This window comes from Palaemon carinicauda, chromosome 16, assembly GCF_036898095.1.
Source record: "Palaemon carinicauda isolate YSFRI2023 chromosome 16, ASM3689809v2, whole genome shotgun sequence".
NCBI lineage: Eukaryota > Metazoa > Arthropoda > Malacostraca > Decapoda > Palaemonidae > Palaemon > Palaemon carinicauda.
Genome location: NC_090740.1, coordinates 128,727,719 through 128,754,218, shown reverse-complemented (window position 1 = coordinate 128,754,218; position 26,500 = coordinate 128,727,719). Strand labels below are relative to the sequence as shown.

The 26,500-nt window shown below is 40.9% G+C and overlaps 1 protein-coding gene across 2 annotated transcripts in view; it reads left to right on the top strand.

Moving 5' to 3' along the window:
• The window catches only part of LOC137655871 (SRRM2 protein homolog rsr-2-like), a 325,653-nt gene that overhangs the window by 270,867 nt on the left and 28,286 nt on the right, over nt 1–26,500 (top strand). For both annotated transcript variants that reach the window (XM_068390068.1, XM_068390067.1), the window contains 4 exons: nt 11,796–12,101; nt 12,893–12,949; nt 14,951–15,088; nt 25,119–25,194. In XM_068390068.1, coding sequence (XP_068246169.1) covers nt 11,796–12,101; nt 12,893–12,949; nt 14,951–15,088; nt 25,119–25,194 — 577 coding nt within the window. The remainder of the gene's footprint in view (nt 1–11,795; nt 12,102–12,892; nt 12,950–14,950; nt 15,089–25,118; nt 25,195–26,500) is intronic.

The following is a 26,500-nucleotide window of genomic DNA, read 5'->3' as shown; positions in this document are numbered from 1 at the left end:
TTGTCTTAAACAGTAAGTAGCATTTGTCTGTAGGGTAGAGAGATGATGGAGTAGGAGAGGAGTGGTGTGCTGTAGGTGGAACGATTGTCAAACACAGGAGGCGAGTGAAACGGTGACAGGCGGCGCCATGTAGGTCTGGAGAGTTTAAGCAACGCTTGACGAGACTGAAGTATTTAATTGAAGGTAAATAATGGAAAGGAAAAAGAAAAGAAGGAAGAGAAGTTATATGATGAAATACACAAAAGGGATAATAGCTCAGTATCTAGTGTAATTATAGGGAAGAGGGAAATTGTATTAAACTAAAGATTAAATATAACAAGATCTTATATATTAAAATAAGTTATAAGATTATATAGTTGAATTTTTATTATTTAGGACTGTGAAGAGAGTTTAGTAGATTGAAATTTAGAAGTACTCTAGTCTATTTAGTGGTATAAATGATTTAGGTGTTTGTTAAGAAAAGGATGTAAAAATATGTCTGTACATTATTGTACTGTACAATTACAGTAATATGAACTGCAATACAGTGAGTGAACTATACAAAAACAATGCGCATTAGTGAGTTATTAAAGACTTTATTCGACAATGTGAAAGCATAAAATTTCCGCTCTCTCTCAGCAACTTATTTTTAGGTCACTGCCGTTACATTTTAAGGCTCCTATGTCCCAAATAGTAACAAGCTTTTCAGTTTCAGGAATGAGCAGTTCTGTAATAAAGCAGTTAGGCTTCATATGTATGAACAGTTACTACGAAACTCAAGGTTTAAGCTTATGTAACGAAGTGTCAAACCAACATGCATTGCAGGGAGAAACTGGTATCTTGTGTAGGAGCAAGCATTTAGCAAAATTGTGTTTTCTCATATCCATTTGCTTACATGGTACAGTGAACCCTCGTTTATCGCGGTAGATAGGTTCCAGACGCGGGCGCGATAGGTGAAAATCCGCGAAGTAGTGACATCATATTTACCTATTTATTTAACATGTATATTCGGACTTTTAAAACCTTCCCTTGTACGTAGTACTGTTAACAAACTACCCTTTAATGTACAGAACACTTAATGCATGTACTACAGTACCCTAAACTAAAACAGGCACAAATATTAAAGGCGATTTTATATCATGTATTTCCTAAACACCTAAAAAGCACGATAAAAAATGGCAACCAATGTTTTGTTTACGTTTATCTCTGATCATAATGAAGAAACAAACTCATTTAGTGTACTGTACACATATATGTATAGGTTAGTTTTTGCATCGATTATATTGATGTATACAGTATGTTGATTTTGTTATTACCAATGTTTTACTTAATTTTCCTTAGGACTTCCAAATGAAATGTTTTTCTTTATGACGCCGCCTGAAATGACGGCGTCATAAAGTACGCTCAGTAAACAACCACGCTCAGAACAAAGAAGGCATTTAACGCGCATGATGAAAGTGATAAATAATGATATTTACAGTAAAAGCTTTTAGAAAATATGTTATTACAAATATTATTTACCGTATCTATATAAAATCATACAGTACATACTGTACGTAGCAAAGCAGGAAAACAATTTACGAGAGAGAGAGAGAGAGAGAGAGAGAGAGAGAGAGAGAGAGAGAGAGAGAGAGAGAGAGAGAGAGAGAGAGAGAGAGAGAGATTGTTTTACGTACGTAAATGTAAATTTTAAACAAAAAAAATATGATAGGCTTTTAAAACCTTCCCTTTAACTTAATGCATACAGTACTAAACTATAAAACAGGCACAAATATTAAAATGTTTAAGTAAAAAATAAAGATTGTTACTGTACTCACCACGAAAGAAGTTCAAGAAAAACTTGAATGATGATGGCGATGAATTTGCTGCACAGTAGAAATGATGATGATGAAGCTGATGATGTCTTCTACTGTGCAGCCAATAATAGTATTTTACGTCTCTTCAGACGGAGGTGTCTTTTCCTGGGACACCTCTTCAACTTCTTCCTGAGACACTTCTTCAATTTCTTCTGAGGGCATTGTGATCGGAAGTTGCTGCCGCTGCTTCTTTTTTCGCAAGAGCATCCTGTAGGGAGCCATGTGTTCATCGATCTTGGTGCAGAATTGTACAGAACGAACCATATCCTCGTCCCACTCTTGCGACATTTCTTTCACCTCATTCGCAAGCTTGCAGAGCTTGGCAAGCCGTTCTAATGTTAAGACCGTTTCTTCGACATTTTCTTGGATCTCTTCCTGTGTTTCACTGTCTTCACTGCCCGATTTCGTCAGGTCTTCGAGGTCTGCGGCCGCGTAACTTCTACTGTCTTTTAACATAGTATCGAGAAGCGTCACCTTCTCAGCAATCGTCATCATCTTTCGGTGCTGTTTAGGCTCACTAGCAGCCTTAGTAGAAGCAGAAGGCTTGGGAGGCATTGTACAGTAGGGTTTAACAGAAAGTTCAACAAAAAGTTCAACTTAAAACAGTCACGCACAGCACAGATTAAAGTTCACAATTAACAACGTCAACACAGCGATACAGCGGGAGACAAAGTGACCGCGGAAAGAGATGCTGCGGGTTGGAGAAGCGGTCAAAACACCAATCAGAGGCTAGATTACAAAACTTGAGTTCTGATTCGTCATCTATCAGCGCTTGAACCAATCACAACCCGTCTTACAGTACTATGATGCGTTGGTTACCTACTCATAGAAGATGCCCCGCGCATACTGAACGTACGTAGATTAAGTACAATACCGTAATAATAATAAATAATGATAATAATACTGTACAGTAATAATAATAATAATAATGATAATAATAATAACAATAGTAATTTTATTAACAACAACAACAATAATAATAATAATAACAATAATAATAATACAGCTTTACGTACGCTATTTTACGCCTCTCTCTCTCTCTCTCTCTCTCTCTCTCTCTCTCTCTCTCTCTCTCTCGTACGCTTATTCGAAATGTGATTTTTGCAACAAAGAATATTATTGGATGCAGTACTACGTACGTATACATACAAAAGATTCATGGAAAAGAAGCATATCCATTACAGTACACACCATTCTAATATGGTATGACTGCATCTGATTTGCGTTTCATGTTCGATTTAATTTTACTACGTACTGTATACAGTACTGAATTATCGTATGATCACATTCTCTTTTCGTGTTTTATTTCTTTCTGTGCTTAATTATATGTCATATGTAATGCAATGAACAATCAGTAAGAGCAGATATTACTAATTACAGTATTAATGGAATTACAGGTAACGAAATATCGTATTTGGGGTCTTCAGATATTGCGGTATTTTCGAAATTTCCGGAAAATCCGCGATATGTATATATATATGGGTTATGGAAAAACCCCGCGAAGTGGTGAATCCGCGATTGTCGAACCGCGAAGTAGTGAGGGTTCACTGTACTCGCTAATGCGTTCGTGGAGCACACACCAGAGATAGCTCTGTTTGAAGAGATCCTTATTGTTAATGGGTGCTTGGATCCTTTATTTCCTTATTATTATTTTTACTCATTAGTTTATTATTAAGTAATACTTTTTGGGCGTTGATAATGGTATTAAAGTTATTGACATTGCTGAAGTCAGATTACACAGGACATTTGTATTAAAGTGGCTGAATAGTTACTTTAATTTTTGATTTGTTCCGTAACCGAAATACAAACCACGCTATTTACAAAGGGTTATTACTTTTAGCGTAGCTGAAATGGCGAGCCATTAGAATTTAACGAGGGTGTATTACCCCCGCGCTAGTTAGCGGGGGGGTAGGGGAGTGGTAGCTAGCTACCCCTCCTCCCCCTCACACACAGGTGAATACTCACTTTCACTTTTGGCTCGGACTGTGACAGACGTCTCTGTCTTGGTCCTCGCTTGGCAGCCATTGTCTGTTTTGTCTTTACTTAATCGCTTACTTTTCTTTTACTCAATATATATGTAAACATGTTTTCATGTTTGTATATATATTTGAGTATAGAAATAAGTAAGTTTCCTTTTCAGATGTGTGTGTGTAGTGTACGATATCTACGTGGAGGCCTCGGCAGTTTGGCCACCACGGCCTAATTTTATGGGTTGCGATCGAGTTTGACTTCGGTCTTTCTCTCTCTCTCTCTCTCTTGAGGTCGTTCACCCTTTTACTATGTTTTACTACGCCCTTGTAGCTTCCTTCCCGTGTGGGTGGGGTTGCTACGCCGTACATTTTGTCTCAATTAGTTTATGAATCTAATTGTAGTTGTTAATTTTTCAGCTTGTAGAACGATTCCTTTCGGGGTTTTCGTTTTTTCATTAGTGTTCATTCATTTTTAAATTACATAATTACATAGTTACATAATTATAATTGTTATAATTCTGTTTTGGTTACAGCTCTCCTTCCGCGAGTGTAAGTGGTTGTGAGGGCACGTGCCTGTTGTGTAATTCTTGTTCCTTTTCCTCGGGATTCCTCTTCGGAGCCTTCCCGGGGGAATGAATGTGTACTAATATTATTTGTTTTATTTTTTTTTTACAGTTACCGATCTAGTTCGTTTCTGTAATATAGCAACGGTGTGAGCTGTCTGGTTGAGTCCTGGGGATTCGGCTGTTGCTGCCTCCCCCCTTGTATTGTCGTCAGGGGCGTGTCTCCTTCTACTGGTAGTACTCCCGTGTCGACGGACAGCTCTCCAGTTCATTTTAGAACAGTCAGGAGGCTTGCCTCCTTGGGCGGATAACTTTCCTTCCGAGGGAAGTTTTTTCCTGTCCAGGCTTGAGCTTTTCCTCTTTTGGGGGGTTCTTCTCTTGCCTTTTTTTTCGTGCGACTATGCTCTTGGTGCTGAGCGGTCGCACCTGCAGTTTCGCTCAAGGGGCTGGGCAACTGCAGGAGCTCCTCTTCGGAGGATTGCCCCTTTTAGGTCACTGGCTGACCAGTCTCTTCCACGAAGTGTTTCTCTTTCGTTCGCGAGAGAGTACACTCATAGAGACTCCTCTTCGGAGGTTTCTTCTGTTGCTGTTGCTGTTGGCCTCCCTCGCCGTAAGGCCCTCCGTCCGCCTCGTCGTAAGGGCCTCTCATCTCCCTATAAGGGTGCTTGAGGCGCCTTTTTGAATCTCCGATTGCAGCCTACAACTTCTTTTTCTCGATCTTCCGTCTTGGTGCAGATGGACAGCAGTCTAATCTCGTCTTCCGACGGGCAACGGTCTTCCCGACGGACAACGGTCTTCCCGACGGACAGCGGTCTTCCCGACGGACAGCGGTCTTCCGACGGACATCAGTCTCCCGGCGGACAACGATCCCTTCGGGGCAAAGGGTTGCCCCCACGGGGGTTCTTCCCTTGCGTGTCAGGGTTTCCCTGTGCGCCCTTCTGTTCGTCAGCGCTCTCCTGTTCGTCAGCGCTTTCAAGATGATCTTCCCTGCGGTTCCTGTTACGTGCCCTGTGCGCCCACGTTCGCCCTCGCGATCTAGAACTTCGGTTCAGGTCGGGGTCAAGGACTCTTCTTCTTTGCGCAGGCTTCCACGCGTAGCCTTCTGCTCGTCAGCGATCATCAGCTCGTCAGCGATCATCAGCTCGTCAGCGATCATCAGCTCGCCAGCGATCATCAGCTCGTCAGCGATCATCAGCTCGCCAGCGATCTCCGGATCGCCCACGTGTGTTACAGCTGGCACGCCAACGTTCTCCAACACTTCTGAAGGAACATGGTTCGCCAGCTACTAGCTCAACTGCGGATGCTGATCGCCATCGCGCGACCCTCAACTGCAGATGCTGATCGCCATCGCGCGACCCTCAACTGCGGATGCTGATCGCCATCGCGCGACCCTCAACTGCGGATGCTGATCGCCATCGCGCGACCCTCAACTGCGGATGCTGATCGCCATCGCGGGACCCTCAACTGCGGATGCTGATCACCATCGCGCGACCCTCAACTGCGGATGCTGATCGCCATCGCGCGACCCTCAACTGCGGATGCTGATCGCCATCGCGCGACCCTCAACTGCGGATGCTGATCGCCATCGCGCGACCTTCAACTGCGGATGCTGATCGCCATCGCGCGACCCTCAACTGCGGATGCTGATCACCATCGCACCCTTTCACGCGATCATTCACCCGCGCATGCTGCTCGCCATCGCACAACCCTGAACGATTGCCCGCTTACGCATGCTGCTCCTCATCGCACAACCCTGAACGATCGCCCTCTTGCGGATGCTGATCACCATCGCACCCTTTCACGCGATCATTCACCCGCGCATGCTGCTCGCCATCGCACAACCCTGAACGATTGCCCGCTTACGCATGCTGCTCCTCATCGCACAACCCTGAACGATCGCCCTCTTGCGGATGCTGATCACCATCGCACCCTTTCACGCGATCATTCACCCGCGCATGCTGCTCGCCATCGCACAACCCTGCACGATTGCCCGCTTACGCATGCTGCTCCTCATCGCACAACCCTGAACGCTCGCCCTCTTGCGGATGCTGATCACCATCGCACCCTATCACGCGATCATTTCACCTACACATGCTGCTCGCCATCGCTTACCGCCAGCGATCTTCTTCACCTACGCGGCAGCACGATCCCTCGCCGTCACGCCCATTCGCCTGCGCGCCCGCGCGATCGCTCGCCTGCGCGCCCGTGCGATCGCTCGCCCGCGCGATCGCTCGCCTGCGCGCCCGCGCGACCGCTCGCCTGCGCGCCCGCGCGACCGCTCGCCTGTGCGCCCGCGCGACCATTCGCCTTTGCGCGACCGTTCGCCCTCGCGCGACCATAGTTCGCGGCGAATTCCACAGCCGGTGGTAACAGCAGGGACGCGTGCTCCTAGGCGGCACTCGGGATCACCTCCATCCAAGCACAGGTTGGTAGTGCAGGACGAAGACAGGTCAGTACAGCATTCTTCCCACCTTCTTTTCAGGCAGGAACCGTCGTGTCCTCTCCAAAGGATCGCCCGATCCCTTTCACCTTAGCGAGGATTTCGGACTCTGTGTCCTTGGAGCAGCAGACATGGTTTGATCCGCTGGCACGGGCGTTAATGAGGTTTATGAAACCAGCACTCACCGGCCAGGGTAACAAACCAGCGGCTGTCTCTCCTACGCTGAAAAGAAAGAGAGGAGTGGACTTCGTGGTGACTTCCCCCAGGGCGAAGTTGGTTCCCAAGAGGTCGGTCTCGAGGGTCCCCTCTCCTGCACGAGTACTCTCTCCTTCTCCCGCCCTGGAAGGATTTTTGGCGGGGGGGGGGGCTTTCCGTTGAAGATTTCTCCATCGGACAAGGGGTGACTGCTTACCTCTTCCTCTGGGAGCTTACCAGGTTCTTTCCCTCCTCGGTTACGGCCCGAGGTTTGGTTCAAGGAAGCTACAGGAAGATCAAGGGTACTTTCCTCCTCTCGAGCTCAGGCACCTTGGCCTTTCGTCGTTAAGTATCTACTTGCGGACAAGCTCGATGTTGTACCATCTGGACGCACTGACTGAAGGCTTCCTTCGGGTGTCTCATCTGTGGAGGTCAACGACCTCAGACACCCTTCCATCCTTGAGAAGAGTTTTGTCTTTGCCCAAGGACAGAGACTTAAACATCTGCTGTGCGGAGTAAATCGACTTCCGGTTTCACTCCTCCAAGGCGCTTTCTTCCAGACTCTGCAGGGCTCCAGCTCCCTTTTCTTTCAACCACGTCGGCCTAAGTTATCGGCTACGACAACTGGGACAAGGTGTCCAATTGTAGTTTCCTCCTGTCAGGAACAGTTGGCACGGGAGACTCCCCCGGGGGGGCATAGTCCTAAAAGGAGTTCACGAACTCTAGGATTGCAGGTTTTTTCGCTGGGAGGATGCTTAAGGTTACTCATCCGAATGACAGCTTCCCGATGCCCATTCCCGCACAATCTCTGTGAGTAGCCAAGGATATCGCGCCTGCCGTCTCTGTCAGCGAATTCAGTGTCTCTGAACCTCTATGCCATAGCATCAGCAGAGTTGCCCGGTTGGGCAGAATGATCCATACCTTAGGCGAAGGTCTTCCTTAGGATCATCGACGGCTTCACCCCCGGCCCCCTCAGTCGATCCTTTCTTGTAAGGAAGGATCTGAGAGGGGATGTCCATAGTCGACCTCTCAGCCCTGATCAAGTTTGTCGAACAAACTTCGGCCAGCGTAGACCAGCAGAATCGATCAGACTGGTAACGAGGCGACAGGACTCCTTTAACCCTGGATCGGAAGGACGGGTACTTTCAGTTTCCATTCCATCCATCTTCCAGGGTGCTCGTCGAATTCAGCCTAAACTGCAAGTACTCCTGCTTATGATGCAGTGTGGCTATCCCGCCGTGGCATAGCAGGTTTGTTTCCCCAGAGAACTCTCCCTGCCTTCCTCTTGGCCGCTCAGGTGCAGACTTCCGCCTCCTCTGCTGTTTGGAGGCCTGGTCAACTCCGGTAGGCTCGGGTTTCGACCTTCTTCAGCGCCGGTAAAAGCTTCCGAATGCTGACCATGAGTGTGGGCTCATGGTATTTTGCTTGGAGCCTTCTCTTCCTCTGCCTCAACATCTGGAGTATCTGGCCATGATATTGAGTCAACCGCCTTACCACGTTGGAAACCCCGCTTCTCATCCGTCCAGCGAGGTTAAGCAACGTCGGTACTTGGATGGGTGGCCACCTGGGGACGCCAGATTCTGTTACCACATCCTCCGAGCCTTCCTTTCGGTTCACCGTGGCAAGACTGAGGAGAGTCGCAGTACCTGTTCTCAGTCAAGCAGAGTTTTCAGCCCTACCTTGGAACGTTTCCTAGTTCTTCTTTCCTCATTGACCCGTTTATAGTCCGAACGGTCGCCTCAGGATAAGTTCCATGTGGGGCGATCCAAGTTCCGGTGGCTTCAGGCAATGTTTAACCGGACTCCCTGGCCCTATGGGACCAGCGGAACTATTAAACCTGCAATGGGTGTTGACCTATGGAGCCTCTTGATGGTAGTGGATATTCTCGTCCTTTCCCCACATTCTTGATGCGGTTCTCGGACTCGTCAAAGGAAAGGGGGGGGGGCATGTTCCGGTCCAGGCCTATGGTCAAGACCTGAAGGATACCTCTCCATCATTCAGGCAGGCTTAAGGGCCTTAGTCTGGCCCCTCTTCAGATCCTACCGCTCCTGCCAAGTCGCCCCGTTGCGTGTCGACTTCATGCTAACCAGCAGGGGACGCATTTTCACACCTTCACATCTTGCAGTAGAGATATCGGGATGATTGAGATTCTCTCAATTCCACCATCGGCTCTCTCATTCCAGGCAGGGGAATGTTTCTCTCAGACTATCCGAGCAGAGCCTCATAGAGAGTGTACCTAGGGGTCTTTGACCTTGGGTAACCAGCAAGTGCTGGTCTGGGGGACCTGATCGCGACAGCTTGGAACCTCAAGCTTCCGCTAGTTTTCCCCCCAGTCTCAGACCCCGAGACTCTGGCAAGATGCATTCCGGTGATGGTGGGACAACTTCGACGCCTGCGTCTTCCCTCCTTTTTGTCTGCGGACAATGGGTCTCAACAAATCCAGGTTGTCTGTCAACCTTTCAATGGGAGAGCTCCACTGGGACTATGTGCAGAACGGTTTCTGGACCCTCTGCTTCCCCTGACGGAACTCCCGGGAGAGCTTCTCCCACGGCGCAGACTACTCAAGCAACCACACTGCGACATCTCTCCCGAACCGGGGCGTCGCTTCGGCTTCATGCCTGGAGACACTACGCTTCCTCCTCTAGAAGAGACAACCCGCTACAGTCGCGGTACGGAGGTCGCGTCATCTGCGATAGTCATCCACAGGGGTCTCCCAGGCAAAGTGAAGAGTCTAAGGTGGTTGGTGCCGTGGGAGATATACCTCTTCCCGTGAGGCCTCTTCTCCAGCAATAACGGTCTTATTGCCTTTCGGCGGGAGGAAACTCCTTTCCGCTCTTGGCAATGAAGCCTGTCGTTCAGCCTTTCCCTGACCTTCAGGCTTAAAGGAATAACTTTTTCCTGCCCGCTGGATCTATCCTCGCTCATGCGAAGCTACGATCGTCCCTGCCCTAGTCGGAGGAAGACCTCCAACTTGGAGCATGGCTCGGACTTTTAGTCCTTTAAGAGATCTTCTCAAGACCCTTTTACGACAGGCCTCGGATTGTATTCCGCCCTGGGTCTTCTGCTCACTCTGGCCACGGCCAGTGTGTAAGCAATCTTCTTGGTCTCTTACTACTCCCCCCTTTCTAAGGAAGAGGGGAAGGCAACATTCAGGCTCGCTCCTGAGTTGTTGGCTAGACTCAGAATCTGAGGGTCCCGACCCTTCGGTCCGATTCATTCAAGATTTTGAGTCTCCATTCTGTGTCTGATGTCCCAAGACCTTCTCTTTCTGGCCAGTACAGGAATCGAGAGGTTAGCGCTGGGAACAGCTGCAGTTTGGCCTCAGTTGCAGCCGATTTGGGAACACAAGGAGGACATGGGGGGAGAGTCACCAGTATACCTCTTCAGCCCGGACTCAAGGACATTCATCTCGACCTGTCTTCAGACCCTCCCCCGTCACGTCGCCCTACAGCACGATGTTGGATACATCGCAACGTCCCTCGCCTTCGAGTAATACTACTCTGTGACGCAGGTGCTACAAGCTGGAGTCTGGAAGCGTCTGATGACCTTCGCAGCCCGCTTCCTGCAGGGCGTGACCCACAGGAGTCTCGATACGTTTTCTATCGCTCTGTGGTGGCTACACAACAGCTGGTCTAACCTCAGGCTCCTTTTTGGACAGGTAGCAGAAGGTTGAGGGCATTGTTATCAGGTTTTAGTCTGCATGAACGAAAGAAGTATGTCTGGCCCTTACTTCTTTCTTCATCATCCCCTCTACGGGGAAGCAGCATCCTGGTCTCTGCATAGCTGACCTCGAACCTCTGCAGGTAAACCATGCTTCCTTGTGTTCCGAGTATTGAGTCAATACTGTCGCGTCCCCCATACCCTGACGAGGTGGTATTGGGAACGTCTTAACCCAGAGTTCCTTCTGGAACTCCAGGTCAACTGCCTAAGACGGGTCACACTTCTTCCTTCACACACAAGCTTACGTAGGCCACATGGTTCCTTGCGGTGCAAGGAACTTGTGAGGTGCAGGGACTCCTTTTCTCGAGTGCGACTCACTCGGATTCTGAGTCCCCGGGTAAAGCCAAAGCCAGTATGGCTGGGGACTTTCCACCCTTCCTAAGGGATAAGTCACCCTTTGTAAATAGCGTGGTTTGTATTTCGGTTACGGAACAAATGACAAATTCGAAGATAATTTGTATTTTTCCTAACCATACAAACCTTAGCTATTTACACATATTTGCCCGCCAGCCCTGTCCCCCAAGACAAGTCCTACCTCTAAGTGAAAGTGAGTATTCACCTGTGTGTGAGGGGGAGGAGGGGTAGCTAGCTACCACTCCCCTACCCCCCCGCTAACTAGCGCGGGGGTAATACACCCTCGTTAAATTCTAATGGCTCGCCATTTCAGCTACGCTAAAAGTAATAACCCTTTGTAAATAGCTAAGGTTTGTATGGTTAGGAAAAATACAAATTATCTTCGAATTTGTCATATTCTGTTGATTGTTGTGTTTATGACTGTTCAAACATGACTGATTTTGTTTAAATTCAAAAGAGATGATTTATTTTTTTATTAAATCGCCAGTGATGGTTTCATGTTTGGTAATACTTACTGTAATAAAAGTAGTCATATTATAAAGTACGTTATAGCATTATGCCTCATTATTGTAATAAAATTTAGATCCTGAAGTAGAATTGGCACTATTTGACATAAGAACAAGCTTTCCCTCAACAGTTATAATACAGTTTAGTGAAACATTTACACTGATATAATGTGGTCAGCATAAATTAAGAATACAATTTTGTTTCATTTCAGTGTGCGGGAGACCCACGCAGTAGCTGAGGCTCAGCAAGAGAAAAATTCCCGCCTGAAGGAAGCGTTTGGTATTTCTGAGTACTTTGTCGAGGGTTCGTCCTTGGACCCCAACAGACGGGCCAAGGAAGAGGTGGCTCGGGCTGCGGCAGAGAAACAGAAGGCATCAGCCTCTGCTGAGGGGCAGGGGCCAGAGAGTGCTGGCAAGAAGTACAGTTGGGTTCATACTCCCTCACCCTCCCCTGAACGCTCTTCATCAAAGAAAGACAAAAAAGATAAAAAGAAAAAGAAGAAGAGGAGTCGAGACAGGTGAGTTTTCTCATCTAATTAAGTGTTATTGTTAATCTCAATGCTAGCAGCATTTGATTTGGTATTTTTAGGTGTCATTAGTTTTGGAGAATTACTACCACTTTTTGGTTTGGATGCAGATACTGTATGTTAGATCGCCATGAATTGTACTGAAGTTAAAATTTTTATGAATTACATCGAGTTGAGAAAATAACAATTAAGTTTTATAAATTTCATTTGCATTCCTGCAAAAGGGGAAATAATGGTTACTATCTGATGAAATATACAATAGTAAGTGGTGGGAGTATGTCATTATATGGTACAAATTGTGCCATATGGTAACCCCTGCAACAACTTGTACATTTGGGGTACTATTACTTAATCTGAGCAATTTTATGAAGCTTAAATCTTACACCATTGAACCTATGAGGTAACTTAAGTTCTAAATTGCCATCTATAATATTGCATCTATAGTACAGTATAAGCATGTGCAGTACAGTACTTATTACGCAGTTCGCTACCATCAGTGATTTCAAACATCCATGCTTAGACTTTGAATTGATATGCCCCACTTTGTGAGATATAGATATATATTATTTGGCAGTTTGAAAAATACAGTAGAGTACTATTTTATCATTAGTGAATATCCTTGCAAAATGTAAATTTTTGGTTCCTATATATATTTTTTTATTAATTTATTTGTAGACTACTCTTTTGAGCTAATAAAATATGATTACAGTGTATGCTATAGATTATTCTAGCAGTTAGTTATGAATTTAATGTTGATGCCACACACATTTTCTTTTTGATAGGTCATCAAGCATAGAATCTCGCAAAAAACATAAGTCCAAGAAGACCAAGCGCAGCAGGTGAGTTGTTCAACTTTAGCTGTTATCTGGCAACCCTCTTATCTTCCTTAGGGTCAGATTTGATGCCTGATACAGCAGTTTGACTTGACTCTGTGCTTTCAAACTTGACTTGAAAGTTTTCCTATGACATGTCTCAATGAAGTTAAGTATATGATGATTTGTCATGAATTCATTTCTATATATAAACTTTACTTTGTTTTAGAGCTAGTGATGGGACAGTAGGATCCTGTTTTTCATGTAAATGATAAACATTAAAAGTGCATTAATCGTCAGATCCATCATATGAGATATTTGTTTTCACTTATGCTTATTTGCCTTCCTGATACCTCAGGAGAGATGGCAACTAATTTTCTTTGGATCCTAATAAGTGAACGTCAGTCATTATACTGCATACTGTACCATTAATAAGATGGCTTTCTATAGGGTAACTCTGACACACATCAAGATTTTACAGTATCACATCATACCAAAAATCTGAAGTCATGCACTGTCATTAATGAATTATTTTGCCAATATACCAGATCATCTGTTTTACCATCAGTATACATCACCATAAGTCGCCATGAAAGTAGATGATTAATGCATGAGTTGATTACAGGATAATCCAATTTCCATCAATATGTACCCCTAAGGATGTGATGTGTTGTCATGTGATGTGCTACATATATGAAACATATATACTGTATACTGTATAACAAAATTGTTTAATCTCCATCTGGTGAAATACTAAGTACACACTAATGATGTGATATCTTCTTATTTTTTCCTTGCCAAGTCTTTCCTTTACCAGGGTAATAAGCAAGGTAAAACACACGGCTCACCATCAATGTTTGCCAATATTCCCAGTGACTAAGCATTCAATAACCGTCAGAATTTTTAGTACCGACAAAGACAGACATTTGGTCCACCAGTATTTTATGCTCAGGTTATTGTGATGACAAATAAATTTATTTAGACAAATTTTGTTAAATGTTAATAGGTCAGCTTTCCCTTTTGCAGTTAAGGTCTGCAATGTAATCAGACCTCAGCATTAACAGTTCAAAATTAAATGTTTTGTAAAACCTTTATTTCCAAGTAAAAGGAAATGAGCTTGAATCTTGCTTTCAAAATGTATTTTTCAAGCTTCATTTCCTGATATGCAATTTTAAAGTTGGTATGTGGGAGTTACAGCCCTTTATATCCTTGCACTAGAAGCATGTCACAATAACCTAGCAGTGTCAGTCATTGAATGCAGTTACATAAGCAAGGTAATTGCACAGTGTATAAGTCCCGTTTGGTGATGGTAAGTTCAGTGGCTTGACCTCCTCCTCCTCTGCATGACTTGGCAGATGGACAGAGTGGTAATGCTTAGCATAATCACCATCAGTGTTCAGCTGCTTTGAATCATCTGTCAGAAGTTTTTTTTGATTTTTCAATTGATCCCACAAAAATATATTTATACCTCTCTGTCCATAAGTTGTTTTTTAGTTCTGTCTTATGTTTTAGTCATCTTTTTTATTCTCCTAAGTATAGTATGATTCTATGAAGAATAATATAGTTTTATATTTTTGTGAAAATAATATTGGCTTTTTTTCTAGTTTGTATGAAAGTTAGAGAAAATTGAAATTTTCGCCAATGCAAATAAATGTATTGCGTTATTAATTTTTTCAAGTTATACTTTAACAAGATAAATTTCTTAATTTTTCATAGAATCATTTTAATATAGTTTTAGGACCATTGTCAGATAACTATACAACTTTGAGAGACCTGTATTGTTGATCTTTTTCTTTCACATTGTTATTTCATGAGCTCAGTATTGTATTAAAGAGTAACATTCTGTAGGGTCACTTTTTATTGTTGTTAACGTATATGAGTGCGTGTCTGTAAGACGTGCACAGGTGTGTAATTGAGTTGCATGTTTGCTTGCTTGAGTGTTTGGTTACTTTTCTCTGAAGGTAAGTACCATATATTGTTTTAGCTTTCAGCTTTTCTCAACTTAATGATGTATCCATCATCTTACAGGAGCAAGTCACCAAAGCGCAAGAAGAGGGATAAAAAGAAGAAGAAAGAGAAAGCTAAGAGAAGACATCGTTCTTCTTCTACATCCTCCTCCTCTTCATCGTCTTCATCCTCTTCGTCTTCAAGTTCAGGATCGGATAGGTAAATAGATGCTTCCATTTTTAACACTTTATTTCATGAGGCACCTTAGAAAATATTCAATTTGATACTGTGATTGTTTTTTTCTTTCTGTATGAGACATTTTTAAATATTCTAAGTTAAACTTGTGTATGTGTGAATAAGAATTATAGAAGCAGAAATAAGTCATTATAGTAGTATACTCTGTATTTTTATCTGTTTTCCCAGAAAAATTTTATTTTTCTATAAAGTTCTTTTTTAGTCATTATAAAGTACAGTACACTTTAATTTAACAACACCACTGAGCCAAATTTGCATAGTTTTATAGGACTGAACCAAAAGATTAGTTCTTAAATGGCAGGTGAAAATTGGAGTGAAACAATTTCTGAGAAGTTTGAGTAATAGGTGGGAAGAGGCCTATGTAAATAAAGAGAGAGAGAGAGAGAGAGAGAGAGAGAGAGAGAGAGTAAAACAAAAAACTATGTTCCCTGGGCTAAAAGGGTACTCCAAAGAATCATTAGTTCATGGAGTGTGTTTCTGAAGACAGATTGTATAATGGTAGGCCATTCCCCTTGATGTAACTAGTTACTACTATGAGATTCAGGGCCTCTGTAACACGGTTTTTTCGCAATAATTTTTTAACTATGAATTTCATAAATATAACGCTTTTTCAGAATGCACATTGTATCTACACATAAATTTTGACTATATTCTGCATTACGTAGGTTGAATAAATATGGTACTTATAATGTAAAAGTGACGTTTTTTGAAGACAGGCCAACTTACTCAGAGAAAAGGTTTCGAACGCACTCGTTACATAACTTATGACGGCATTTCTTCCCTCTTTCTCGATCGATGATTGGCTATACGTAACGAAGGCTATACCTCTGCCAACAATGACACAAAAGTTTAAATATAAGCAAAGCAGTACACCTTTATGAACTCTGAAACCTCTCCACTGATAATTGTCCTAATGAACAAACCAACAAAATATATTAATAAATACAAAAACACTTCGATTATTATTCTAACTCCCAAAATAGGTTTCCTAAGAAATTACAGTCTACTTTTATAGGTCACAATCAGATTGACAAGGTGTAGAGAATAGTTGGTAATTTTCAAAAACGTAGTAGACAAGCTTGATTTGATAACTGTTATATCCAATGTCAAGCAATTTTTATTTATTGTCTATCTACCTACCTATTTACTGAAAAAAAAAAAAAAACGGTACCGTATTTTGGCTTTAAACCTTCACCAATAATTATCGTCAGAATGATGACTTTATGAGGCTCCACCCACTTTGGCCTAGTTATAATTCAGGATAACACTGAAGGCTATCATGGGCATTGTTGGATTATAAAATTCTAATTCTGGCTATAAAAACTCAATTCTCGAGTAGTTGTAAGAAGTGCTAAATGATCCTCAAGGATCCCAGCAGTTAGCCTAAACGTTTAATTCATGTATACTACTGTTGCGGCACTACTGCTACAGTAGTAATACTACGATAACACAGATACCCCATCCACATTTATGTATCGTTCCGCCATTCATAAAGTCTTTGTCATGTTTTTTCACTGTGCAATAAGCTATGGCCTCCTCAGAAATTAAGTTTAACATTAGATGATAGGTTATTTCATTAAGCTGACAAATTATGGCAACTGGGTATATTATTGCCGATGTTGAAGCTAAAGATAAAGTATGATATCATTCCTTCATTGCATTATCATCTTTACTACTATTTGTTTGGCTACATGTAGTAATTATTTTAAAGGATAAATGAATTATGTTCACTTTACTTCTATAAATTCCCCTTAGATGTACAAATAAAACTCCTAAAACTATTCATGATTCATTTACAAAATGCAGTCATGCCCAAAACATAGCCAACACGGTCGTACGGCCTAAGAAGAAGAAAAAAAAATCATATCGGATGATCCGTTGGTCTGATGGAGATTTTAGCACAGAAATCTTATTTTAACAAAAATAGTTATATAAAGACTGTTTACATACAATTGCTCTCTTTCTCTCTCTCTTGGTGGCATAATGAACAGTTAATGGAAATGTTCAAAAGCCTGAATGACATTACAAGTATTATAATCATGTTACGCTAAATACAAATCAGACCATAAACATTGGATTTAAACTAGAAACTGAATAATTACTTATTCAGGCTATAATAAATATGGCCACGGGCTTTCTCTTGACTCTATAAAATTGCAAGTCGTAAGACAAATGCAGTTTTGCAACCATGGGGGCAATTCCGAATCCTGTTAGCCATTCTTGACTGTTATGGGTTTCAGAGCCGATGGAACAAGGTGAATGGTGTCTGGTGGATGGGCGGGGCAGAATTTTGTCAAAAGGTGTTTACATTGCTTACGTAATGAATGTTTTCGACTCTTGGCTCGTTATCACTGGCCATGGCGTCGGCTAGAGCATTTTTACTCTATAAAAATGAAAACTATCGTGTTTAGGTTATTGATAATGCTGACAAAATTTGTGTGTGGTTGTAAAATATACATATGTCAACTTTCAGCTACATCCAATGCTTTGATAAGGAGCAAAGTCCAAAAAACCGTGTTACAGAGGCCCTGAATCTCATAGTAGTGATTGTAGGTGTCATGATTAAGCAGAAGTTACAGTTGCCCGTTTTTCGTAGTTGTCGTGATTCATTTTCCTGTTCAAGGTGTTTTTATACAAAGGAATTGGATAACTCATGGATAATAGTATCTATTTTATTGTTATTATTATTGTTATTATATTATTATTATTGTTATTAATATTATTATTATTATTATTATTAATACCAATTTTAGCCAAACTGCAACCCTGCATGGAAAAGCAGAATTCTGCAAGCCAAGGGCCCCATTAGGGAAACAAGCAGTGTGTAAAAAATGGAATAGTAAAGAATGAACTATAGAAGAAAATAAGAAAATTAAAGATAAGATAGATAACAATCTTTAATATATAACAGATAAACATTAAAAGGCATTTGCTCTATTTTGAATTTCTGAAGCCTACTATCTCAACCATTTGATTGGGGAGATCATTTTATAATTTGATCACCGAATAATTAAAACTAAGATGATAATGCTTTATATTGAGCTGTATGAAACAAAGGCGAGACTGTTAGAATTAACAGTGTTTCTATTACTCTGTGGTGGATGATATATTGTAGTCCGTTAAGATCAGAATGCAAAAGAGGGTCAGGATTATGAAAATCATATAAAATATGCACAAATAGATAATTGCTTAACAGTTCCAGAGATTATTATTCAGAACACATCTTAGGGATGTATTACAGATCAAGTTTTTACATATTAATTTAAGACGACAGTCAGCTGCTGAAGATCTAACTTAAAAATATTCAAAACAGAATAGAAGAAAAAGAAAATATCACAAAGTTTTCTCTGTATACCAATTTATAGTGTAATTGAAGAGATGGAGAGACTGGGTATCTTTCTCGAAAGGGAATTTGCAATCAAGCATCATACCTAGTATTTTAAATGAGTTGCAAGTAGTGAAACAACCATTGTCATTAAAAAGATATGGAAAATGTGCTACAGTATAACAACAAAAAAATCATACTTTTACTTATTTGAAAGTTTAACTTAATCCTCCATAATTTGCACCGTACACTAAGTTTAGCTAGATCCTTAGGTGAACCCTCATGTGCATAATACTGTTCTGGAGAGAAATGGTCATCACATTCCAGTACTATTCACTATACTGTAATGCCCATCAGCAACTACTGCAGTCAATTAGAAATTATTCACCAACTGCCATATGTTCAAGTTTGGAAACATGGACCTCGTGATTAATTTGATAAAAAGATCCATCCATCTACCATGACACTTTCCTCAATTTTGGAAGGTAGCTAACATCCGAAAAGAAACAATAGCAGGAATTGTTTTTTTTCTTGTTCCTCTGTGCCTGAAGAGGGACTCAGCAAAGTTTGTTTGGTACTGCTAGGGTGCCACAGCCCACCCTCCCCATCTTCCACCACAAATTATACTTCATATACTAACTCTCCTACGGCTACTACCTCAGTGGAGCGGGTAGCAGGCACTATTGGAACTGCGTCTCAATCACTCGCCATTCATTTCTGTTCCTAGCACGCTCCTTTTTCCTCTCTCACATCTATCCTCCTGTCACTTAGGACTTTCTTCACTCCATCCTTCCAACCAAACCTTGGCGTTCCTCTTCCATTTTTCCCATCAACCTTTGCATTAATCACCGTCTTTAGCAGACGACAATTTTCTATCCTCTCTACATGGCCAAACTATCTCAACATATTTGTATCCACTCTAGCAGCTAATTCATACCTCAAATCTGTTCTCACTCTTACTATTTTGTTCCTAACCTTATCCAATTATTGAGAGACATCAGCCATACTCCTCAGACACTTCATCTTAATCGCAGCCAATTTTTGTCTCTCCGTCATTTTCATTCCCCACAACTCCAATCCATACACCTTAGTTGGTACAATTTCTTTCTCATACCAAACCTCTTTACATTCATCCCTATAACTAATCTTTACCACTCCCTTCACTGCCCCCATCACTTTACATCCTTCATTCACTCTCTGACGTACATCTGCTTCCACTTCACCATTTGCAGCAACACCAGACTCCAAGTACTTAAACTGATCTACCTCCTCAAATAACACACTATTCAGCATAATATTCAAGATGTAGACAAAGAAGATGATTCAACTTAGCATCACTCTCCCGTCTTGTGCACCTCACAACCTTACTGTAACCCACAGTAACTCATAACTTCCTTCTCTCACACACCCTTGCAAACTCCGTCACTAATTGACACAGCTTCTCTTTCAAGTCTGCAACCAATACAGTATCATCCGCAGACTACAAATGATTCACCTCCCACTTATGATCACTGTCATGTCAGTTTCAATCCTTGACCAAGTACTTGAGCATTCACCTATCTTACAGCTTCTTCAGCAAACAAATTAAGCAACCATGGCAACATCACACATCCCTGTCTCAGCCCCATTCCACTTCGAACCACTCTCTCACCTTATTCCTTATCCTAACACTCACTTTACTGCCTATGTATAAACTCTTCACTTCTTGTAACAACCTTCTACCAGGTCAATGTAACGGCATCACATTTCACACGTTATCCCTATAAACTTTATCATAAACTTTCTCCAGATCCATAAATGCAGCATATAATTCCTTACCTTTTGCTAAATATTTATTGCACATTTCTCTAGCTAAAAAAATCTGATCCATGCATCCTATACCTCTTCTAAAGCCACACTGCACTTCTAAAATTGCATCCTCCAATACACTTTTCCAACCACACCCAATAAACGAATACCACTAGAATTACAACATTTATGCACATCTCCCTTATCTTTGTATAGCAGAACAAAATAAATCACGTAAATGTCAAAACCAGAATTAAGGGATCTCTTTACCAAACAGGAAATATTGTAGTAAGAAGAGTTCAGTATCACCCTGACCAAGTCCCTTTCTAAAGCCAAACTGCAGGCGGGGGGACAGATGATTACTTTCAGCATTCGTATTCAGATGTTTTGCCAGCAGATGTTAAAACAAATTTGGTAATACTGTATGGGAGTTATGTAAATTGGGCAGTAATGAGCTAGGCTATATGTACCACAAACCCATAAACCTAAGTGTAAAAAGACTGTCTTCTTGTTAACTTGCAAAAAAAGAATAGACAACTTAGGAACTAATAAATTAGCTGTAACAAAAGAAAACACAGAAAAATACCGGATAATTCCATTTTTGTTTAAACATCAAGGTCAAATAAAAGTTAGTTACATTGAAACTAAACGCTAAAATAGTCAGTTTTACTTCAGGGAAGGAGGCAGATTGAGTATTTCCTTTTTCTGCTCACTTTGAAACTATTCAGGCAAAATAATTGCCTTTTCCTTTGGGTATGAGTGAGAACCATCTAATTTGAAGAGGTGGAACTTTTATTTCTGAACATAAGAAGGCAGATTTGAAGGTAGTGCCCCATTTATGTTCCTGAGAGTTTCTTTTGTTGTCAAATTGTATTCATTTATACCTAAAAAAAAAGAGCAGTTAAATCTGGTCTGTTCCTTTTCTAAAGACAATAGGCTTCCAGTTTCTTCAGATAAGCAAGTCTACATTTGTCATTGAATTAGGCTTTGCTCTCAATATGGTAGCTCAACACCCAATTATGTTTACAAAATTTTCATATTAAAGAACAACAGCCTTCTGTTACCTATACAACTTTAATCATTTTAAATGTAAAAGTGGATTCAAAAGGCCTTTCCAATCTCCTTGAGATTGTATTTATATCTTTCAAGAGTATGACACATGGGACTAGTTAAAATTTTGAACAAGGTTGAAACATTCTCAAACCTGATTAGAGGACCAATTCTACTTGTAATGTCTCCATGGTAATCATTGAATACTAGGTTCAAGAAATTGTGAGACTTGAGTAAAGCCTCATTTAGGATTTGCTCAGATCTTGATGCAGGAGAAAATTCAAAAGTTCTTTTAAGCTTGGGTAATTAGGGGGCAAATCAAAATTTGACCAAAATCAATGGTGAGTATTGAAATCACCAACAAGCACAAAAGAGACCTTACTATTAGCTTCCTCTGTCTCAACCATAATGATTAGAAGAATTGCGATAGATGGAACATAAAGTTAGTGCAGTACAGTAAGTTGGACTAAATGAGAGAATATCCAACCGACAAGAGAGAGAGAGAGGGTGTTAAGTGTGTACGCTTTGGAAAGAAATATCAGAGTTATATGATACTGCTATAAAGGAAACACTTTAAGGTTTTAGCATTTATTGAACTTTAATATACCCTTGAACCAAAAAATAATGTTCAGTACAGTAATGAAATATAAAATCACTAAACAAAAATGATTGTCAGTGTTTGTAAACTATATCTATATTTGGCATAGTGAAGCTAGCATTAAACATTAGTGGCCATCAACATTTGAAATATGCTGTCATCAATAATCGCTATCAGTGTTTCTAAACTAGAATTGCTGTTTGTTCCTACAAGAATACAAACCGGATTACTTTAATTAGAAGATTGATTCAAGCGCAGCTAGAACTCGGCAGTTAAAATGATGTTTTGGCAGTTGCCAGTAATTACCAGATGCTGGTGGAAAAGCCCTGGGCCCCCCCCCCCCATGCCAGTACACTTAAGTCGCTTAGATTCTATCCACCAAACACAGACATGCTACTGACTTCTCTTCAAATTTGGCTTTTAAATTTTTTTTTCTTTTAACTCTTGGACAAGTATTGAGGCATTTTGCAATGCCGTAGTCTTCTCAGCACGGTTCATTCCTCGCAAGATGAATGTCATAGCTAAAATTAGTGCATGAAGTTGTACCTTAACAAAACTCAAAGTATGATTGTAAGTAGGTTTAGGACAGTCTCCTCAACATCCAGATCTCTGCATTGATAATGTTTCTTTAACTCTGTATAACTCTTTTAAGATTTTAGGTGTTATTCTTAATGGGAAATTTACTGTTAATAAACATATTTAGTCTGTCTCTTCTTCAATTGCAAAAAAACAATTGTCTTATTGAGAAAGTCTGTATAGGGTTTTTGGTTTTCTCGCTCTCCTCACTGATAAAAGAACAACCTGTTTAAGCTTTCCATTGCATTTTTTAGATTGTATGAAATTTTGTGACAGTCTTGCTCTCAACTGCTAGTAAATAAGCTTGTGATCTGTTAACCCTTTTACCCCTAAAGGACGTACTGGTACGTTTCACAAAACTCACCCCTTTACCCCCATGGACGTACCGGTACGTCCATGCAAAAAAATGCTATAAAAATTTTTTTTTCATATTTTTGATAATTTTTTGTGAAAATTCAGGCGTTTTCCAAGAGAATGAGACCAACCCGACCTCTCTATGACAAAAATTAAGGCTGTTAGAGCAATTTAAAGAAAATATACTGCAAAATGTGCTGGGGAAAAAATTACCCCTTGGGGGTTAAGAGTTGGAAATTTCCAAAGAGCCTGGGGGTAAAAGGGTTAAATAAACTTTACTTGCACTCACCTCACTTCTCTCTTAGAACCTAACAGTTATGGGGTTCTTTGACTGGCAAGACAGTACAGTACTACATTGGATCCATCTCATTTTCCTTTTGCCTACACACACACACACACACACACACACACACACACACACACACACACACACACACACACACACACACACACACACACACACACACTGAATAGTCTGGCTTATTTTTTACATATTCTCCTCTTTCCTCATACACCTAACAACACCAAATAATTTTTCTTCACCCAAGGGGTCACTGCACTGTAATTGTTCAGTGGCTGATTTCCTAGAACAGACTCTTTAGCTATGGTAAGCAGCTCTTCTAGGAGAAGGACGGTCCAAAATTAAACCATTGTTCTCTAGTCTTGGGTAGTGCCATAGCCTCTGTACCATGGTCTTCTACTGTCTTGGGTTAGAGTTCTCATGCTTTAAGGTACACTGGGGCACACTATTCTATCTTATTTCTCTTCCTCTTGTTTTATTAAAGTTTTTATAGTTTTAATAGATTTTCATTTTAATGATGTTACTGTTGTTAAAATATCTTATTTTTTCTTGTTTCCTTTCCTCACTGTGCTATTTTCTACTTTGACAGAGCCTCTGAAGTGTGCTTTTATTGTGCATTTAGATTCAGACATATTTCACAGAATTACTCAGTCTTTCATTACGAACCCCTCCAGTGTCCTGGTCGCTCAATAGATTGCTTGATGTATTGACCAATCCAGATAACTCCCTTATTACTCTAAAAGGGCTACTTCAAAAGGCTGTATGCTTAATAGTTTTAGCCTCAAGTGCAAGAGTGAATGAACTTGCAACATTCCGCAAAGAACAGGAGTTCCTCACTGTCAATCCTGTCCCTCTCCTGATATTGATCCTAGGTCTTGCCTTTTTGACCAAAACTAAGAACTTCCTCCAGAGGTAGGACCCTTTATTTCTTGGCTTTGCAGCCTAGTTACAAAAACCTCTTTCCAGTGTGTACCATGCAATCATATCTGCAAATTTACATCATGTCAAAGTACCCCGACCACCATGTCCCTTTCTACATTAGCTATATGTGTTCTCATGACCTTCCTCATCAAAAGGACTGGTTCACTTTTCTTCTCTAAAACCCATGATAAAAAAAGTGGCTTCTTCATTAGAAATTTTTGATAATATGCAATGTCAAGCATAAGAGCTTGACAAATCAGGCTGGGTAGAGGTATTTATAAGACACTTTGTGAAACAAATCTGAGCAGTTCAACATGCCTGCTTGGTGTTTGGCTCGATCATGGTACCTCCGGTGGGAAGTTGGATAGGAGAGAGGGATCCTCAACCTGGGTTCAAGAGCATAGCCATCATGATGGTTTTCCAATTCCTTCTCTATGGATTTCCATACCAGTTTTAAATTTAATTTCCTTTTATAATTTATTTATGACAAATAATGTCAGCATCAATAGCCTCTTTTGTCAGGATGCCAGAAAACCCAAAATCAACCAATCAATCTCAGGCAGTGAGGTGGTTGACTTGTTTGCTTTTTTCACATGTATATGCATGCATTGGGCATTCACATGGTTATAGGGAATTTGACCCTTCTAGTGCATGAGTTTTGTGTGTGTGTGTGTGTGCCAGTCTTAGAGGATCACACAGCATCTAACCACACAAAAAAAAAAAAAAAAAAAAAAACGGTGCTGTGTGATCCTAAGACCCTTTCACCTCCCTAGACTCTTGAAGGAGAGTGGTACATAACGAGACATATTCTCGAGTTGAAGAGGCAGTTGCTGGGCAATTTCTTGGGTAAGCATTGTGTTCAGCATTAGTAATGGTTCTCGGTGAGTGATGTGTCATCAGTTAGCAGACAAGTATAGCCTGAACCCATGGGTTTCCCTTATACACATTAATTCAGTGCTTTGTATAATATTAAACATGTCAAAACCCTTTTTTAAAGTGTATTATGATTAATGGAAATGGTGAGTAACTGAAATATTCTAAGGACATTTAAATGATATTTTGTGTTAATTCTTCTACACAGTGGTGTGAGGAGCAAATCACGACGACGACGTTCGCGTAGCCCAGTAGCTCGGGACAACTCAGAATACCGGCGTAAGGTAGGCTTTGTTTGAGTTTGCTGTTTCTTAGTCCACATGAATTGTGGTCTGATGATAAATAATGCCATGTGGGCTTTAATGGAATCTGGATGGTTATGAAAGGAAAGATAAACAAACTTGGATATTGTTATGGCTCTGCTTACAGTATTTTTTATTTTGGTCTCTGTAAGCATCTCCAATAATACCACTATTACGTTAGATGAAAGCCTGGGTAAAATTTTAAAAATAAAACGTTCACCACCAGGCTATACTGGCCCTTATGGCATTGAAATATCTACACACCAAATTATAGTATATGTGAAAGTTATTTGTAGTTGTTAATGGAATAAATTTATAAAAAAGTGTTTAAACTTATGATTATGTAGTGTTGTATTTGAAGTTTCCATCTTAGAATAAGTTGAAATATAACTTTTAATGAAGGTTTACTTAACAAAGCTATTAGTGGCTGTGAGGTAAGCCAGCTTTTTTCTACTATAAATAATATAATTTGCTTTCTTATCCAATTGTAGTTTTGTTGATAATTTCTTGTGCAATGCTTATTTAATTTACTTAATTCTGGTTCAAGCCGATTATATTCATTATTATGAGTATTATTATTATGATTATTATTATTCTTAAATTGACTTGATTTTCTTTCACTGATAATGTATCTTGAATTAATTGTAAATACTTTCTTCTTTAATGTGGTAGAAAACTTAAAAGATAATTTTTTTCTTTATGTTGAGTGTAATGGAGTGATTGGTTAGTTGCTATTTGTCAGCAGCAACAGTAGCTGTGGTTAAACTGTTATTATTATTATCATACCATGCACCCTTGTAGGAGTGGGGCGCGCGAAGTAAGTATGGCAGCAAGTGGGTGCTGCGCTGGTGCTCTACTACTGTGGGGGTGTGATATGAAAGGGGCAAAGGGAGGGTTATGATTGCCATAGGAAAAGACAGGGAGGAGAACAGTTTCCTAGGGAGATGGGGCAACAACAGTAACCAAACACAAACAGGGTCACATCATAGTTCAGCTTGCCTGAGAAAACTATGAGTGTGTCCATTATAGGACATCTTAGTTAGTGTACATTCAAATTTAAAATTTGCTTATGTGAAATACTGACTAAAGATTAGTTTCCAGTTTGCCCTTTCACAAATTTGTTCCCATATTTTTTTTTGGCATTTGTCAGGCAAGTTGATCTCTGCATGAACCCATGTTAAACACTTGCGTTGGATCCTTGCACAATTGAGCTTCTGTACATTGTCTGTATTCTTCGTCTCCTTTTCCAGTTTTCTCTCTCTCTCCTAGTGATTGATATGCAACCTCT